The 16,906-nt window shown below is 37.3% G+C and overlaps 1 protein-coding gene across 7 annotated transcripts in view; it reads right to left on the bottom strand.

Moving 5' to 3' along the window:
• Positions 1 to 16,906, bottom strand: part of myo9aa (myosin IXAa) — a 179,734-nt gene that overhangs the window by 38,753 nt on the left and 124,075 nt on the right. For 6 of the 7 annotated variants that reach the window (XM_073859442.1, XM_073859447.1, XM_073859443.1 and 3 more), the window contains 5 exons: positions 13,372 to 13,493; positions 9,614 to 9,755; positions 8,644 to 8,839; positions 5,185 to 5,298; positions 2,793 to 2,859 (listed from right to left, as the gene is read on the bottom strand). In XM_073859442.1, the coding sequence (XP_073715543.1) occupies positions 2,793 to 2,859; positions 5,185 to 5,298; positions 8,644 to 8,839; positions 9,614 to 9,755; positions 13,372 to 13,493 (641 nt within the window). The remainder of the gene's footprint in view (positions 1 to 2,792; positions 2,860 to 5,184; positions 5,299 to 8,643; positions 8,840 to 9,613; positions 9,756 to 13,371; positions 13,494 to 16,906) is intronic. The other variant, XM_073859446.1, reaches the window with a different exon arrangement.

Here is a 16,906-nt window from a genome sequence, read left to right as displayed (position 1 = left end):
AGGGTTAAAATTTCAAAATAATTTGCTGATTACTTGCATACATTCACTTTTTTGAGGACCAAGTTTAAAATATCTGGTTTTATTTCATTTTGAAAGAATATTTGGGGGATAATTGCAAAAATCTCAATGTGGTGTAACCGGTCTGTGTCAATTGGTGTAACTAGTATTTTTAAAATTAAAATATAAATATATTCATAAAAAAAGTGGAGTAAAATATAATCATCTAGTTTAGTGTAATATTTAGTGTAAAATTTTTTACATACATTTTTACATCATTTGTCAAAGACTATTTAGAAAAGAGCTGTTTTCAGCATAAGTCAGGACAAATATTACAAAAACGCATTAACATTTACATTTAGAAATAACTAATAAAATTATATTTATTTATTTTCTGATGATTATGCTTACATGCCATCAAGGTGGATAAAATATTTAATATTTCTCATTCTTTGGCACAATTGGCGGTTACACCATTTGACATTTTCAGGTCCATTCAGTATTAACTTTCATAAAAATGGTGCAAATGTAATTTTTATTGCAAAAAATTATCATAAATACAATATGTGCATTAAAATAAACCTGATGCATGCTTTTAAACAAGTAAAAAAAAAAATAATTTCTAATCTTGCCTATGAGTCTATATTGGTCTACCATCTACTGTAACATTAGATTCTTAATTGTTATTTATAAAATGTTATATTTTTATGTATTAATCATAAACATAACATTCAAATGCTAGTGAGAAAATTTGCCACGTAAAAAGCTGTTTGTTTTTACCAACACTTCATTAGACATTATAGTGGTTTTGTTATATAAGTATTATAGCAGTAGGACAACAATCCTTGTCAAAAGGCATGCCAGGAGATTTAAAATGTTTTCCTTTCAAACCGAATCACCTTTATATTTCTCAACATTAACTAGTTTGGCCTGGACACATTAACTTTCCTAGCAGAAGCGTTATTATACCGTTACATAGCTTTGGTAATAAAAAAAAACTGGCTACAAGTGAGCTCCATAAATGTCATCCTCACTTCTTTTATTGCCTTGTGTTGAATTAGGTTTGTCTAACTGTTCAGCAGAGGATTGAAATGAACTCTGGAGAAAACAGTGTGATGTGAATGGAATCAGATTTAACATCTGCATAAGCCCAAATCTTCTCCAGCTTGCAGGCATTTTTGTATCATTATAACATCGACCAACACAAACCTCTGGCAAACACGACGATGCTGAGAATAGGGACTGTAAATAATAACACTTTGAAGTCAGATGCACCTGAAACACATGTGGAAATACATGCTTTCCATTTTTATTTACTAGGCCAAAATAACCAACACTGCAACTATGACAAAAAACAAAATCATATTTATTACTAAAGTGGAGCACTACCGTATGTTTTTGGTTTATGTTACACTGGATTGCACCACAGTGGTTTTAGTTTCATATTAAAACTTATCTTTATCCAGCTGCAAATTATACTGTAGACATACCCCAAATCACAATCGCATTTGTCACCCATGAACAATTTACTCTCCAGCTGAAACCGGCTATGAAAACACACAACCTTTTGTCCACCAAAACAAGAAACTACACAGTACGCAAAGGAAAAGACCCCCAACTGATGTTGAGAGTAATTTGGTGGTGGTATTTTGCATACAGTAGGGTCAACAGGGCATGTGCATGTGGACCCGTTGGAGAACATTTACCCATCAGCCATGAGCACATATCTCCGTTGTGACATCACACAGGAAACAGTTGTCGCTTCCCAGTGTTTAGAGATCTGTTACTAACCCCAAAAGTGTGTGGGGTTGCAAAACACATTAAAAAGACTTTACGGTCCAACAAAAGACCCGTTGTGAGTTCAGCCCTTGCCACTTGTTCTGGATATCGAGGCTAATCTCAGTGCCATGCAGTCACGGTGAAAAATCTACACCCACACTGAAACCTCAACAAGCTTTGTGAATATTAGAGACCAGGGGTTTATCGTACATGCTTCATTTCCTTTTCATAAAGAACATGTGTCGAGACACTAAAACCAAAAAGAAAGGGGGGCCCAAAACAAAGGGGGGGCCTAATGTCAATTCAAACTCAAGGATTTTATTGGACGCCACTTCCATCCATCCTTTTACGAATGATGCGTTAAGCATGAGTGATTTACAATGTTAAGTCAATGCAAACACGCACTAAACATCCTGCAGCACGATTCACATGAATAAGGTGACACAAATGACACGATTTGCGCGATTGAAGAAAAAAATTGAGTGTTTCAGGCGTTTGACACGCGTGATTCATGCAAATCAAGCGAGTTGAAAAATCGGAACTTTGGCGGATATTTGCACCGTGTTAACCAATCAGAGGCTTGCTTTAGTAGTGACGTGATTACGACTTAGCAAACGGAAGCAGAAATACGAAACAACAATCGAGGACAAAAACATTGTCGCTTTATGTGGACACCCGGAGCTGTCAGACACATTTTCGTACTTTCATGGAAACAGGAATATAGAGGATCTTACTTCGGAAAAAGTGAGTAAGGAGGTCGGACTATCTGGTGGTAAGTTGTAAAAAATACTCTTTACTCACACACATACACGTATTGAAACTACAAGCTAGCTAAAGCTGGCAAATTTAGCGTATTCGTGGCTAAATTTCACGTCTGAATTTTCCGCAAATGATGCGAATATCACCCGGGAATGAACTAGTTAGTTCAAAATGTTCAAGCATCCAACTATGCGCGAATAGCGCGATTTAGTCGCTTCATTCGCGTCTGGTGTGAACGCACAGTAAGAAAGCCTTACCTTTGATTTATTGCATTGGTGCCCTGCAGATCAGAGAGTGGCATGCGATGACGGTTTCTGTTTACACCTGAAACAGATCAAAAGACGTTTACAACCATACTGCTCAGACATATGGATGAAAAAAGTTTAAAAGTATGAAAGCACTGCAGTTCAATGACTTTCATGAGATCACTGTAACAGGATGTTGATTCATTCTCTGATGTTGGGTGGCATGCTTGACCATTTGATGAGAGGTGAATCTTTGAAAACATGCTTTAGTGAATCAGTTAAACCGGACACACAAATTCAGAATAACTGGGTGCATACTGTACATCAAAAGACAAATTGTCTTCAAGACTATGAATGTACCATAGCTGGGCAATATATCAAAATTTGCTTGTATAACACTTGTATTTGATAACATTGGTAAATGCATTAGCTAACATGAACTAACAATGAGCAATTAAGTTCATCAGCATTTATTAATCCATGACATTACACGGCTTGTTGGAATGCTTGATTCTGATTGGCCAGTCGCGACATTTGCAGGTTTGTTATTCTCAGATAATCTAATAACACACTGTAACCCGGATTACACAAAAATTAAATATAAATGTGTTAAAAATAGCGTGTTCGTGACTTATCTTGTCTTATTTTAAAACCGAGGTATGCATTCGTTAAAAATGAGCAAATAAAATATTTCAAATCAATATTTACATGTTCCTTACCTTACATATGAGGTAAAAAGCTGTGCAATAAGCAGGATAATCTACAGTTAGCAGGTTGTTATCGCAAAATAATTTTTGGGATAACAACCTGCTGCCTATACATTATCCCTTGTTTAATGTTAGCGTAATGCCAATGCAATGGTTCATGTTAGTTGTTCATAAAATTTTAATATCAAAAAGTATTGTTCATTGTTAGTTCATGTTAGCTAATGCATTAACTAATGCAACCAAATACAACCTTATGGTAAAGTGTTACCCAAATTATCTGTGCTGTAGCTCCATGATAACTACAGTTTAGTTTGATGCTGATAAGTATCGGTGCTTATTATTACATGTTTTTTATACTTATAGATAATAATGAATAACTAAATATTCTTTGCGGCGGTTTCCTGTACAGGGATTAGCTTAAACCAGTACTAGATTAATTAGGAAATATAACTAGTTTTAACAAACATGCCAAACTATAAACATTACTGGGGTGCATTTTGAGGCAAAACAAAGGACACTGATGTATTTTAAGACATTTCAGTGCAAGTTGTTTTTGGAATTGACAGTTCTTACATTCATTTTTGTCTAGGACTAGTCTAATCCCTGTCCGGGAAACCACCCCTTTGTGTTTTTATTTAGTGCAAAAGTGGTAAATAAATCAATTATCAAGCTTAACGACACCCCAAAAAGGTTGTTTAACCTAGTGTTGGGTAAAAATAAAGAACTAACCCAACTGTTGTTTTAAAGGTGACATAGAATGATTGAACGGAGTATTTATCCTCGTTCTGTGATGTGACATGTAGACAAAAATTTTTTTGTTTGGGTCTGTAATGCCTTAGAAGCTTCCTAAAAACCTCTTTCAAATAGCTCTATTAGGGTGGGTGATTTTAAACAAGTGGTTTTGCACCTATTTGGCTCCCCCTACTGGCTTAACTTGCAATCTCATTACTGATTGGCTGACTTTGCTGCCACTCAAAAAATGTAGCCAATTATTTTAAAGTGGAGGGGCAGTTAGATGCCTGTGATGTCATAAGCATCAGTTTTTCAGATTGGGCTGTTTTCTGGCTGACATTTCTAAAAGAGGAATTTCTATGAGACTGAGATGTTTAGCATGTTTTGCACTTTTTGTATGTTTGTGAATGTGGGTAGACTACCATTATTCAACAAAGACAAGGTAAAAATGGTTTTTCATTCTCTGTCCCCTTTAAATTAACCTATAAAGTGTTAATATTTGATCCAACCATGGGATAAAAGTTTCACTGAGACACAAATTGTATTGTTTGGTGTGTTTAGTCTATCATCTATGCTACCTCCATGAAGCAGACTTATTGTGAACCCGCTGTCCTCGGAAAACAAGAGAAATGAGTTCGCACCCTTGTCCAGAGCTGTCATGCTAGGGTGTGAGTGCTCAAAGCGCCGGCTCCATTGAGGAGAGAGCGGTGGGCTGCTGGAGAAGCATGCATGCTGTGCTGAACCCATAGATAGGGCTGTTAGTGACATCATGCAGAAAAGAAAGACAGGTGCAAGATGAGCTAAGACATGAGGGTAACAACTGACAGCCTCCAATCTGAATCCAATCAATTATTGTGTGTGTGTGTTTGGCTGCAGTTATGTATTAGGATGTGCCACTGTGACCCTCAAGTCTTGGCCCCGGGTGCAGTAAGTGAGGAGATGAGATGAAGGAAAAGCAGCCTTACTGTTGTTCTCCTCTTTGCACCTCTGCAGGATCTCTAAGCTTCTCTGATGCACAGGATGATGCAGAAAACTAAAACTATCCACACTTTTCACACCTGGAGCAGCAGCATCATGCCCTTCAGAAGCCAAAAACAAACCACACACGAGACAGAGAGAGAAATGACAGATTATACAGGGAGAAATAAGAGTACTATTGCACAGCAAGATAAAGTCAAGTCCAAATTGCAGCTCATTAGAACTACACGCTTAGAGACAAAGGATGAATTCCAATCGGAAATCATCATCCCTATACCCATATATAAGCTCTAGAAGAAGTTACACAACTGTGTCTCTTACTGTGTAAAATACACTTGGCAACAATAAAATTGAAAACAATGTTATTTTCTCTTTATCTGGAATGAGTGTTTATGTGTGGCGTCCCCCTCCCAAGTGCCTTTCAAGGTTGCAAAATTGCCTTTCAAGGGTGCAATAGTGCTGCTTAAATTAACCAAAAGTGAATGTCTGATCTCCCATGTGCCCCACAACACTTTTTGAGGTGATGTCACCTGATAGGATCTCATATAGGGGCTGTTCCACTTATAGATTTCCTTGCTCTTTTTTCCCTTAAACTAACACCAAAGCAGTACTGTGTATTTACACTGCAAACCAAAGTGTCCAATTCTGATTTGCCAATCAAATGTGATTTTTTTTTACGCAGGTATGAGACCTAGTGGCATAGTGACAAATTTGGAAAAATCCCATTTCAGATTTCTATGTCCTAATTATTTCGTCTCGCAGGCTACGTCCTAGGTCTCGCAGGCTACGTCCTAGGTCTCGCATCTCTGATTTCACAATCAAATGTGATTTTTGTGACGCAGGGAATGAGACCTAGTGGCATAGTGACAAATGTGGAAAATCCCATTTTAGATTTCTATGTCCTAATTATTTCGTCTCGCAGGCTACGTCCTAGGTCTCGCAGGCTACATCCTAGGTCTTGCAGGCTACGTCCTAGGTCTCGCAATTCTGATTTCCCAATCAAATGTGATTTTTGTGAGGCAGGGTATGAGACCTAGTGGTATAGTGACAATGTGAAAAAAATCCCATTTTAGATTTCTATGTCCTAATTATTTTATCACTATGCTACTAGGTCTCGCAGGCTACGTCCTAGGTCTCGCAGGCTACGTCCTAGGTCTCGCAGGCTACGTCCTAGGTCTCGCAGCCTACGTCCTAGGTCTCGCAGCCTACGTCCTAGTTCTCGCAGCCTACGTCCTAGGTCTCGCAGCCTACGTCCTAGGTCTCGCAGGCTACGTCCTAGGTCTCGCAGGCTACGTCCTAGGTCTCGCAATTCTGATTTCCCAATCAAATGTGATTTTTGTGATGCAGGGTATGAGACCTACTGGCATAGTGACAAATGTGGAAAAATCCCATTTTAGATTTCTATGTCCTAATTATTTCGTCTCGCAGGCTATGTCCTAGGTCTCGCAGGCTACGTCCTAGTTCCCGCAGGCTAAGTCCTAGTTCCCGCAGGCTACGTCCTAGGTCTCGCAGGCTACGTCCTAGGTCTCGCATCTCTGATTTCACAATCAAATGTGATTTTTGTGACCCAGGGTATGAGACCTAGTGGCATAGTGACAAATTTGGAAAAATCCCATTTCAGATTTCTATGTCCTAATTATTTCGTCTCGCAGGCTACGTCCTAGGTCTCGCAATTCTGATTTCCCAATCAAATGTGATTTTTGTGATGCAGGGTATGAGACCTAGTGGCATAGAGACAAATGTGGAAAAATCCCATTTTAGATTTCTATGTCCTAATTATTTCGTCTCGCAGGCTATGTCCTAGGTCTCGCAGGCTACGTCCTAGTTTCCGCAGGCTAAGTCCTAGTTCCCGCAGGCTACGTCCTAGGTCTCGCAGGCTACGTCCTAGGTCTCGCAATTCTGATTTCCCAATCAAATGTGATTTTTGTGACGCAGGGTATGAGACCTAGTGGCATAGTGACAAACGTGAAAAAAATCCCATTTTAGATTTCTATTTTCTAATTATTTTATCACTATGCTACTAGGTCTCGCAGGCTACGTCCTAGGTCTCACAGGCTAAGTCCTAGGTCTCGCAGGCTACGTCCTAGGTCTCGCAGGCTACGTCCTAGGTCTCGCAATTCTGATTTCCCAATCAAATGTGATTTTTGTGATGCAGGGTATGAGACCTAGTGGCATAGTGACAAACGTGAAAAAAAATCCCATTTTAGATTTCTATGTCCTAATTATTTCATCTCGCAGGCTACGTCCTAGGTCTCGCAGGCTACGTCCTAGGTCTCGCAGGCTACGTCCTAGGTCTCGCAGGCTACGTCCTAGGTCTCGCAGCCAACGTCCTAGTTCTCGCAGGCTACGTCCTAGGTCTCGCAGGCTACGTCCTAGGTCTCGCAGGCTACGTCCTAGGTCTCGCAGGCTACGTCCTAGGTCTCGCAGGCTACGTCCTAGGTCTCGCAGGCTACGTCCTAGGTCTCGCAGGCTACGTCCTAGGTCTCGCAGGCTACGTCCTAGGTCTCGCAGGCTACGTCCTAGGTCTCGCGGGCTACGTCCTGGGTCTCGCAGGCTACGTCCTAGGTCTCGCAGGCTACATCCTAGGTCTCACAATTCTGATTTCCCAATCAAATGTGATTTTTGTGACGCATGGTATGAGACCTAGTGGCATAGTGACAAACGTGAAAAAATCCCATTTTAGATTTCTATTTTTTAATTATTTTATCACTATGCTACTAGGTTTCGCGGGCTACGTCCGAGGTCTCTGATTGTTTTTGTCTGAATAAAGATAATAATATACATCGAGGATGGATTGAGGGTGAGTAAATCATGGGGTAACTTTCATTTTTGGGTAAACTTTTCCTTTAAGACTTTTGTAATGAGGAATTTTCCATGCCACTACCAAACTAGAATTGCAATTTGCATTTATTATTGTTTAGACAAACAGGTAGTCCCCAACTGGTTGAGCTAATGTTTTACGTCTAAATTTTATACAGAATGCACTATTTTTAAAAGTGCTATAAAACAATAATATTACTACTAAAGTATTCAGTACGAAATGTTGCTACTGAGAAAGAAAAGCATATAGATGCTGAAAAGCTGAAGAGTAGGGCAGAAAGCTTCAAGCAAGAAAAGCTGAGATACAACATTGTGATTCACTAAACATCAGCACGCAAGAATTAAGCTATGTATAAATCAAAATCACTAACAAATGTTAAGATAAATGCTTTGACAGCCACGAATATTGACAGCTCGGTATGTGACTCCAAATGATACTGACATACTGAAAACATAAACAAATAATTACAATTTTATTATACAGTTATTTTACTTTGATCTGACACAACACTAGTAGTTCAACATGCATACCCAAAACAGCACATTTAAAAGTGGTTTAATTTTTTTTATATATCAATATTTCAGTGTGACAAGTGCATTTAACAGTCCGACTCAATTTGACTCACCGCTTCGTTTTTCCACATATCTTTTCCCAGCGTCCCTGAATGCCACCACGCCTCTGAAGTAAGCCCTGAGCACAGCCCAGCGGAAAGTGGCCACCGGGTCGATGCCGATCAGGCCACAGATGAAGGCGTTCTTACTGCTCTTCAGCAGAGCCACAATGTCCGGCCGCATGTGGTCTGTGTTTTTCTCTCTGAAGTCCTGAGACGGCAGATTATACAGACAGTCAGCTACTGTAACTGTGCCATTATTAACTCATGCAACAGGGCATACACCACTTCGACCACGCTGCAAACGAAGTGCTCTTCCGCCATACAATATAGTTCTCATTTTTTATCCGCTTAAAAGAAATGCCACGTTTTATTTTGTGCCACCATACTTACTCATGTCTTTAAATATGGAAAACATGGAAGTATTTGGTGGCTTCTAAATACATCCCTGTTTGGATCCTAAGGAATGAATGGGGCTAGGCTAAATGCTAACACATTCACAACATGCTGTACAAAGATTAAGTGTATGCATTGAATAATGATATGTATGTATTAATTTGTCTAAGTTGAGGTAAGAACATAGTAAAATATTGAAAAACGGTGATGTTTTCCTTTAATAATTATAAAGTTAACTAAATCGTAAATTGTTGTAATATGCTTTATTGGAGATTGTTTCAGCTCTTACGCGACTCTGTGCAGAGCCCCTCCCCTAAAGAATCAACAGTCTTTATTGATTTTTAAATAAAAGGGGGGACTTACATCACCAGAATGGCCATATGGAGCGTTGCATGGTACTAGCAGTGCTCAATCGTGTTATATCCAAGATATCTTTTTATATCTTTGACTACGGCAACATCTCCAAAATACTCAGAATAACCTTCTAAACACACAGCTTATCTATAAGGTGTATTAGGTGCTGTTTATCTGATATACAACAGCATAAAAGTGAAATAGGAGATGTGTATATACAGTGTACAGCTCTGACCTTCACTCCATATTTGACTTTCCCTGCGTAGTGTTTGATGATGAACGCCGGCTCCATGACTGCAGGAAACTCTATATAGCTGTTTCCTTCGTGTTGTCGTTTGAACTTATCCAGCAGGGTTTGATTGGTGGCCTGCGGAAAGCTGTAACACAAGAGGAAGAGTCTATCATCGCACAAAGTCTCACAAAGTGCATCACTGTTCACATTTGATGATCAGAAACGATAACACATAGTTTAGTACCACAATCTTAAGTTGCAGCTGAAACAGAGACCAAATAGGAATCTGACATACAGTCAATAAACTAGAAGAATCACTTAAAGGGGGGGGTTCAATGGTATTTCAAGCATTCTGACTTATTAACACAGTTATAGAGTTGTTTCCTCATGCTAAACATAGGCAAAGTGTCAAAAAAGCAGTTGGACGTGTTACAGAGTATTTCTGTGCCAAATGCACTTCGCCAGAGTTCGTACAAGTTTTGGAACGTTTTTTTCGATTACGGGTCCAGCTGACGTTTCAGGGGTTTCTATACGTATCACTTCTTTAAATGGGCACTTCCCCCGGAAAACCCCGCCCACCCGTCAATCAGCGTGAGCCGCTAGAACTTACAAACATTCACATCACGCGACAGCTTTGTTTAATTTCAAAACTCAACAATGGCACGAATGATGAAGTGTGTTTTTGGATGTAAGGAGAAGAAATCCAGCCTTATGAAACAATGGATATAGTTTATTATCCGAGGTAGCAGCGGAGTTTTGTGTGTGTGTTTGATGCGCTGGATTTTCCCAACCGGGTCACTAGTTGCATGCAGTAAGTAAGACTTCTGTTTTATGTTGTAAATATGCGCGTGCATATTATATAAATGACACGAACATGTAGTGAATCATAAGTTAAACAGTGTTGTTTAGTGTTGCATGACTCGTACTCGCTCCACCCGCGGTAGTAACTCCTCCTTCTTCATTTTTTCGGAATGATTCGGCTAATCTTTCTTTTATAAATCTGATTAAACTAAAGACTCTTCGGAGATATAAAGGATGTCATACTACTCTATATGCACTCCAGATTAACATCAGAAATGCAGAAACAGCGTGTGTTACGTGAGCTTTAAAACTAGGGCTGTCAATGGATTAAAATATTTAATCTAGGTTAATTGCATGATTGTCATGAGTTAACTCGCGATTAATCGCAAATTAATCACGCATTTTTATCTGTTCAAAATGTACCTTTATTGAACACTTTTCAAGTTTTTAATACTCTAATTAACATGGGTGTGGACAAATATAAATGCTTAATGCAAATACATGTTTACAAGATGTCGGGGTCGCGCACTTGTTAGTGTGCATACCCTTCAGATATCAACGTGAGGAAGAACGCTTTTGAGTCTTGTCGCTCTTAATAACTCTTTTAACATCAATCAGGTCCCAAACTTGATCTCTCTTAATAGCTATTTAAACATCAAGCAAGTCCTCCAGTCTATTTTCTAATAACTGCTTTACAACCGAAACCATAGATGGAGACACAATTTTGCTTTAGATTATGCATTCGGGACGACACACCCCTCAGAAAATTGAAAAAAATATAATTTTAGATGCTCAATGACCATTTAGAGCATTGAATTCGCTAGAAGTGGGTCACTTGCTGCTTCTCAATTGATCCAACTATGGTAGACTATAGGGTCATGTAGAAATTGCATGTTGCATTAAACGTCCTTAATAAAATTAGTGACATTAAAATGATTTTGCGTTAATGCGTTATTAACATGTTAATTTTGACAGCCCTACTTATAACATTCAATCTTAGCAGATAAATAGAAAATTTTGCATTTTATCTAAATAAAGTCAAGCGTCTTATTGGCAAAACATTGTCTTAGTTGGACCAAACAGACAAATACTGTATATTATGTTTGCCTGATTTGAGACCAAACTTCAAAATATAATATCATTGATGACAATTTAACATATAACATTTTTGTCAAGCTATGTTTCAGTCACATGTATTTTTATATTTAAGTTTTTTAATTTTTGGTGCGGTCAAATACGACAAAGTCTTGCTATGTCTCTTGATCCAGGCGGGTAATAAAGTTTGAGTGTGATTGAGTTTCTGGATATCAAGCACAGAGATGTTTTACTTGTCCAGAGGAATAATTTCTGCTGCCAAAAGCCGGAGGAAGAAGAAGAAATGTATGAACAACACTGATCTGGAGTCAGGTTTCCAACTATTCTAAGCGGAGGAAGTCGGTTTATTATTTTATTAAGCTTAAATCGATCTGGGGTTACTATTTTTTTTTAATTTCTCATGAAATTATATCAGTCCTGTCTTAGATCTAAATATAATACATTCACAAACTATTAAAAATAAATTATACTGTAAACCGCAACAAATACAAAACTACTTCGATGTGCTTTCCTGGTTTCCTCATCCTTAAAAGAGAGTATATTGTTTTATTGTCATATTCCTAACTTTATTGAGCACAAATCTGACTGTCTATTTTTCAGCTGTACATAGACAGTTTTTGTCTTATACCTTGGTACATCAACAGGTCCGGGAGCGTTGCCGGGTTATTAAAGCAACCACCCCCCAATTGCTCCTCAAAATTAGCCAAAAATTGCATTTTGAGGGGGAGGGTCCTCCATTACAAAAAATTATAATAAAAGTTGCAATCCCAGGGCTAAATATCACATTATTTTGGTTGCTAATAACACTCCATGACAACAGAGATAAAGTAGCCCAATAGGCTTTATGCCCAGCTGCACTACTTCCTGAACTTCAGCCAGCTCCTTGTTTCCTGTCTGCCATTATTCGACAAACTGATTAATCCAGGTGTGCCTGACCTCAGTAGTCATAACAACAATAATCAGACACACCTGGATTAATCAGTTTGTCCAATAATGGCAGACAGGAAACAAGGAGCTGGCTGAAGTTCAGGAAGTAGTGCAGCATAAAGCCTATTCTGCAGAAAAAACACACATTTGGGGACGCTTGGGGATCCATGAACGTATTTTGGGGGTCCTTTAAATATTGTTTGAATGCAAAATAATTTTGGAAAAAATAAAATTAGACATCAAACAAAAATGCATTAAAAGGATAAATTTAAAATTAAAATGAAATGCATGACATTCAAAATTTTTTGTAAAACCTATTTAGTTATATTACAAAGGAAATATAATGAAAATTTGACTTTTTCCATGTTTAAGTGCTATAATTGGGTGCTTTAATAACTTAGTTTTAGTAAACCATTCTCTGCAAGCATGTAAAAAATAGGTCACTGAAATGTGTCTCCCCCTGTGATGTCAGAAGGGGATTATACCACCCCTAAATCTGCACTATCCAACCATGACACTGCCATTTAGTGCAGAGATCAGCTCATTTGCCTTTAAAAGGACACACCCAAAGTGTCAATTTTAACATGTTATAATAAATTATCTATATGGTATTTTGAGCTAAAACTTCACATATGTACTTCTTAAAAAAAGTCTTGTTTAATGTCCCCTTTAAAATGTTATGTAGTATGCCAAACATATATTTTTGAAAATCTTTGTTATTTAGCCATCATAAAGTTAATAAATCAGTATAAATCAATAATTTGACAAATGTAATGGGGGTCCCTGCTCCTTCTCTCTATCTTTTAAGGGGTCCTTGCCTGAAAAGGTTGAAGACCTCTGCCTTATACTGATAATGTATGACAACTTTACATTAAAGACTGATTCCCTGTTTACTCTGCCAAGTGTCCCCTCAGTAAAGTAAAGGAGTGTTGACGTACTTGCATTCTTCATCCAGTAGGTGGAGCAGTGCTGTGGGCTTCTTACTGATGAGATTGATGCAACTGGTGTTATCAATGTAATCAATATTATGCCAAGTAATGCCTTCTGCCCGGTATTCCTCCTACAAGAAATACAAAACACCAAAAAATACAGTATGAGAAGACTGAATCTCAACTGATAGAGCATTGCGTTAGCTGTGCAAAGGTTGTGGGTTCGATTCCCAGTGAACACCCAAACTGATAAAATGCATAACTTGAGTGCAATATATGCCACTTTGGACAAAAGCATCTGCTGGATGTGTAAATTTAAAGTAATACAATGTCTCCAAAAATCCTTAACAATATAATTATATATAATGTTCATCAAATGAAGTCAGTATATAACGTTATACTAATGCAAATAATTCCTTTTAATTTAATTTTGGTTATGCGAGCAAAACAACACAACAACAGGCGTTCATGTTCAGCTGGAGAAAAGCTTTCCTTTGGTGGGACGTGGCTTTGTGGTCTTTGCGGTTTAATAATATAAAAGACATTCTTAACATTTTGGTGGATTTTCTTCCACTTGGATCACTGAGAATGTAATTGGAACAATGAAGCATACAATTGAAGTAAGGATTCATAAAATCAGAGAAAAGTCCCTCCTGCTTAATAGCAAAGTATAAAATCAAAAGAGCAAAGCTGATCGTTTCATTTTTTTTGTACAAAGAAAAAAAATTATGATTTTATTTTTGGATAATTTTTTAATAATAATGAAATTTAGCCCTTGCGTGAGGAACGCTAACTCCAGAACAGCACAAATCCTCAAAAATTTTACAAGACCCCACTTCCATTTGACGAAAAGCAATGAACTCAGAGCTCACATATGTAATAAAATCCATTAACAACATCTCCATAAATGACACTCTGTAAAAAGTAAGAGCATCTGCCATTAATGGACCGATGAGATCCAGTGTTGTGACTGGCTCCAGCACGGCTGTATTTATGGACATCAAATGGCAAGAATGCAATGCCAGGCGTAGCTAAAAAACAATCAGGACATCCTGTTTCCTCCATCACCCTGCCCAAATCTAAAGGCGTCTACAGAAACTCTAACAGTGTGTTTGACGGACAGAAATGAGATCAAATACTGTATGATATGAGAGTGTGGAAAGAACCATTTGAGATTTTCTTACTCAGTTTTTTGTCTGTTTTAAGTAACAAGATTTTTTTGGTTCAATCTTTAATCTACCAATGAAGTCTTACATCCCTGTTTTTTAAATAAAGGTTTTTTAACATATGCTTTAAATATTTTTGCTGAAGAACAAGAAAAAACAATGGGTCTCATTCACTAATAATTGCGTATGTTTTCGTATTTATACGCACACTTGAACTTCTAACAAAAACGTTCCGCCTAATTCACAGCACATGCGTACGCACGAGTTTGTTCTTTTACTTGTTCTTAAGTTAGTGAATTTGGAGTGTTCTACATGAGCGCCCGCGTGCACAAGGTTGGTAATTTGCATAAAACTCGCCCAAACCAGCTCCATATAAGGGCTTTCCGCAGCGCAGCGCTGGTCCACAGAAAATTTAAGAGCAGTTTGTCATAAAAGCAAAAGAGCGCAAAAAGAAATTCACAATCATATTTATTATTGGTAAAGTTCAGTTTTGCTTTGCATTTTTTTATTTATGAGGTTTTGGTTTTGCTGGAGGAAGTGTGTGTCCACCGGAGTAACATTAAATAAGTATAGACCTTTTGCGAGTCGACGTCACAGTTACGTCACGCGCGCATGTGGTGGCAGAAAAACAGTGGAAATGAATGAGACACGAGTGAAATGAACAATATAACTCACTAGAACATGTTTTGTTGTGCTGTTGAGTGTCAGAATAGGAATGCCAAAATAGATGACCTTCATTTTTAGAGTATACTGTCGTCGAAGACACCATTTGAAGATAAACGTAGGTGTTTATGGTTGCAATAAAAGCCCTCAACCGGACAGACTGGAGTGATGAAATCAGCTGAAAATCTTTTAATAATTTGAATAGAAAATAATTAGAGAAGATATCCGGTGTTCTGTCGAAGTCTGATCCCTCTATGTGTTTCTTATAGCGTTTTCATCACGTTACGTTTATAATTTATTTAAAAAAGATTAAAGATTTGAATGAGTTCATAATATCAATAATATCACCATTTATTAAAGTTTTCGTATTTTTTTCATTTTCTATTACTTCTTTTTACCTTCTCTAATAAATATATAAACATAGCACACACACACACACGATGTAAAGTGTTAATAATATATAAACAGGCCTATACAAATTAATTTGTATGTAAACATAATAGTTTTAGAACAAACACGTAGGCTATAAATATAAGGAAGAAATTGAAAACAGGAAATGATGAAATATTGAATAAATGATACAGAATACATGATAGTATTGCTCTTATAAGTACTTCAGCGATTCATACTGTAAAAATAATTGATTTACCAATAAAGAACAATACATAAACATTACATACATGCACACAATTAGTAGCCAAGCCATTTAAAAATTTATTTAAAAAAATAAACGTAACTTGGTGAAAACTTTATAAGAAACATTACACTTAAGAGAAATATAGGGGAAACAGACTTCTACAGAACACCGGATCCATAAAAATCACAGTTTAATGCTAAAACACTTCACACAGCTATTGAGAAGCATTTACTTTATGCCACCAGTTGGGCTCCGCCCACAAAAAATGTCATCTCTGTTTGCAAACACGCAAAAGGTCTATTGGATGCATTAACAAATATGACATTTAATTAATCTGACAGAGGCGCGCATCTGTATCTAAAATAAAACAGACAGAAAATTAAGTGATTGACGTTTGGACTTCACATTACATTGACATGACGTTTACATTAGGCATTAAGCAGACGCTTTTATACAGAGATTTAAAAAGTGCGGAAGGAAAGTATGAAGATTTGTCATTTCACGCATCTTCTTAAAAATATGTATAATATAACGTATATAATAATAATATAGATCATGTATAATACAGAAAATATTATAATACAAAATATAATCATGTAAATTTTATAAATCAACATTATCATACACATTATAATTATAGGCAAGTATTTAATTATAGCGTACGTGATTATTGCATAAGAGTGGATTTAGGTTTTCTTGAATGTTTGCGTCCATTTAGAAGACATTTTGATACGAAAGTTTTTGTTGAATCACGTTTTGTTCGTGAAAACATCTGTACGCACAAATATATGCGTAGGCATGCTTAGTGAATGAGACCCAATGATAGTATGTTAATCAATGAATTTATAGCATTTATTGAAGCAGTGTTATAAAATGGTTAATTCCAGTCCTTGATTCTGATTGGTCAATATCTGTGTTTTATTTATGATAAACAGCTATGACCACTGCCGTTCAAGTCAGTTTTCAATGATTTCACTTCATAAAAGCTGCACTAATACATATTTTTTGCTTTAATATTTTGTGGTAACTTCAGCCGTGCGTTATTCACGATACCCCTACTGCCTCACATAAATACTAT

Source organism: Misgurnus anguillicaudatus, chromosome 21 (genome assembly GCF_027580225.2).
Source record: "Misgurnus anguillicaudatus chromosome 21, ASM2758022v2, whole genome shotgun sequence".
Taxonomy (NCBI): domain Eukaryota; kingdom Metazoa; phylum Chordata; class Actinopteri; order Cypriniformes; family Cobitidae; genus Misgurnus; species Misgurnus anguillicaudatus.
The sequence above is the reverse complement of the archived record's forward strand: the minus strand, read 5'-3'. Positions and strand labels throughout refer to the sequence as shown.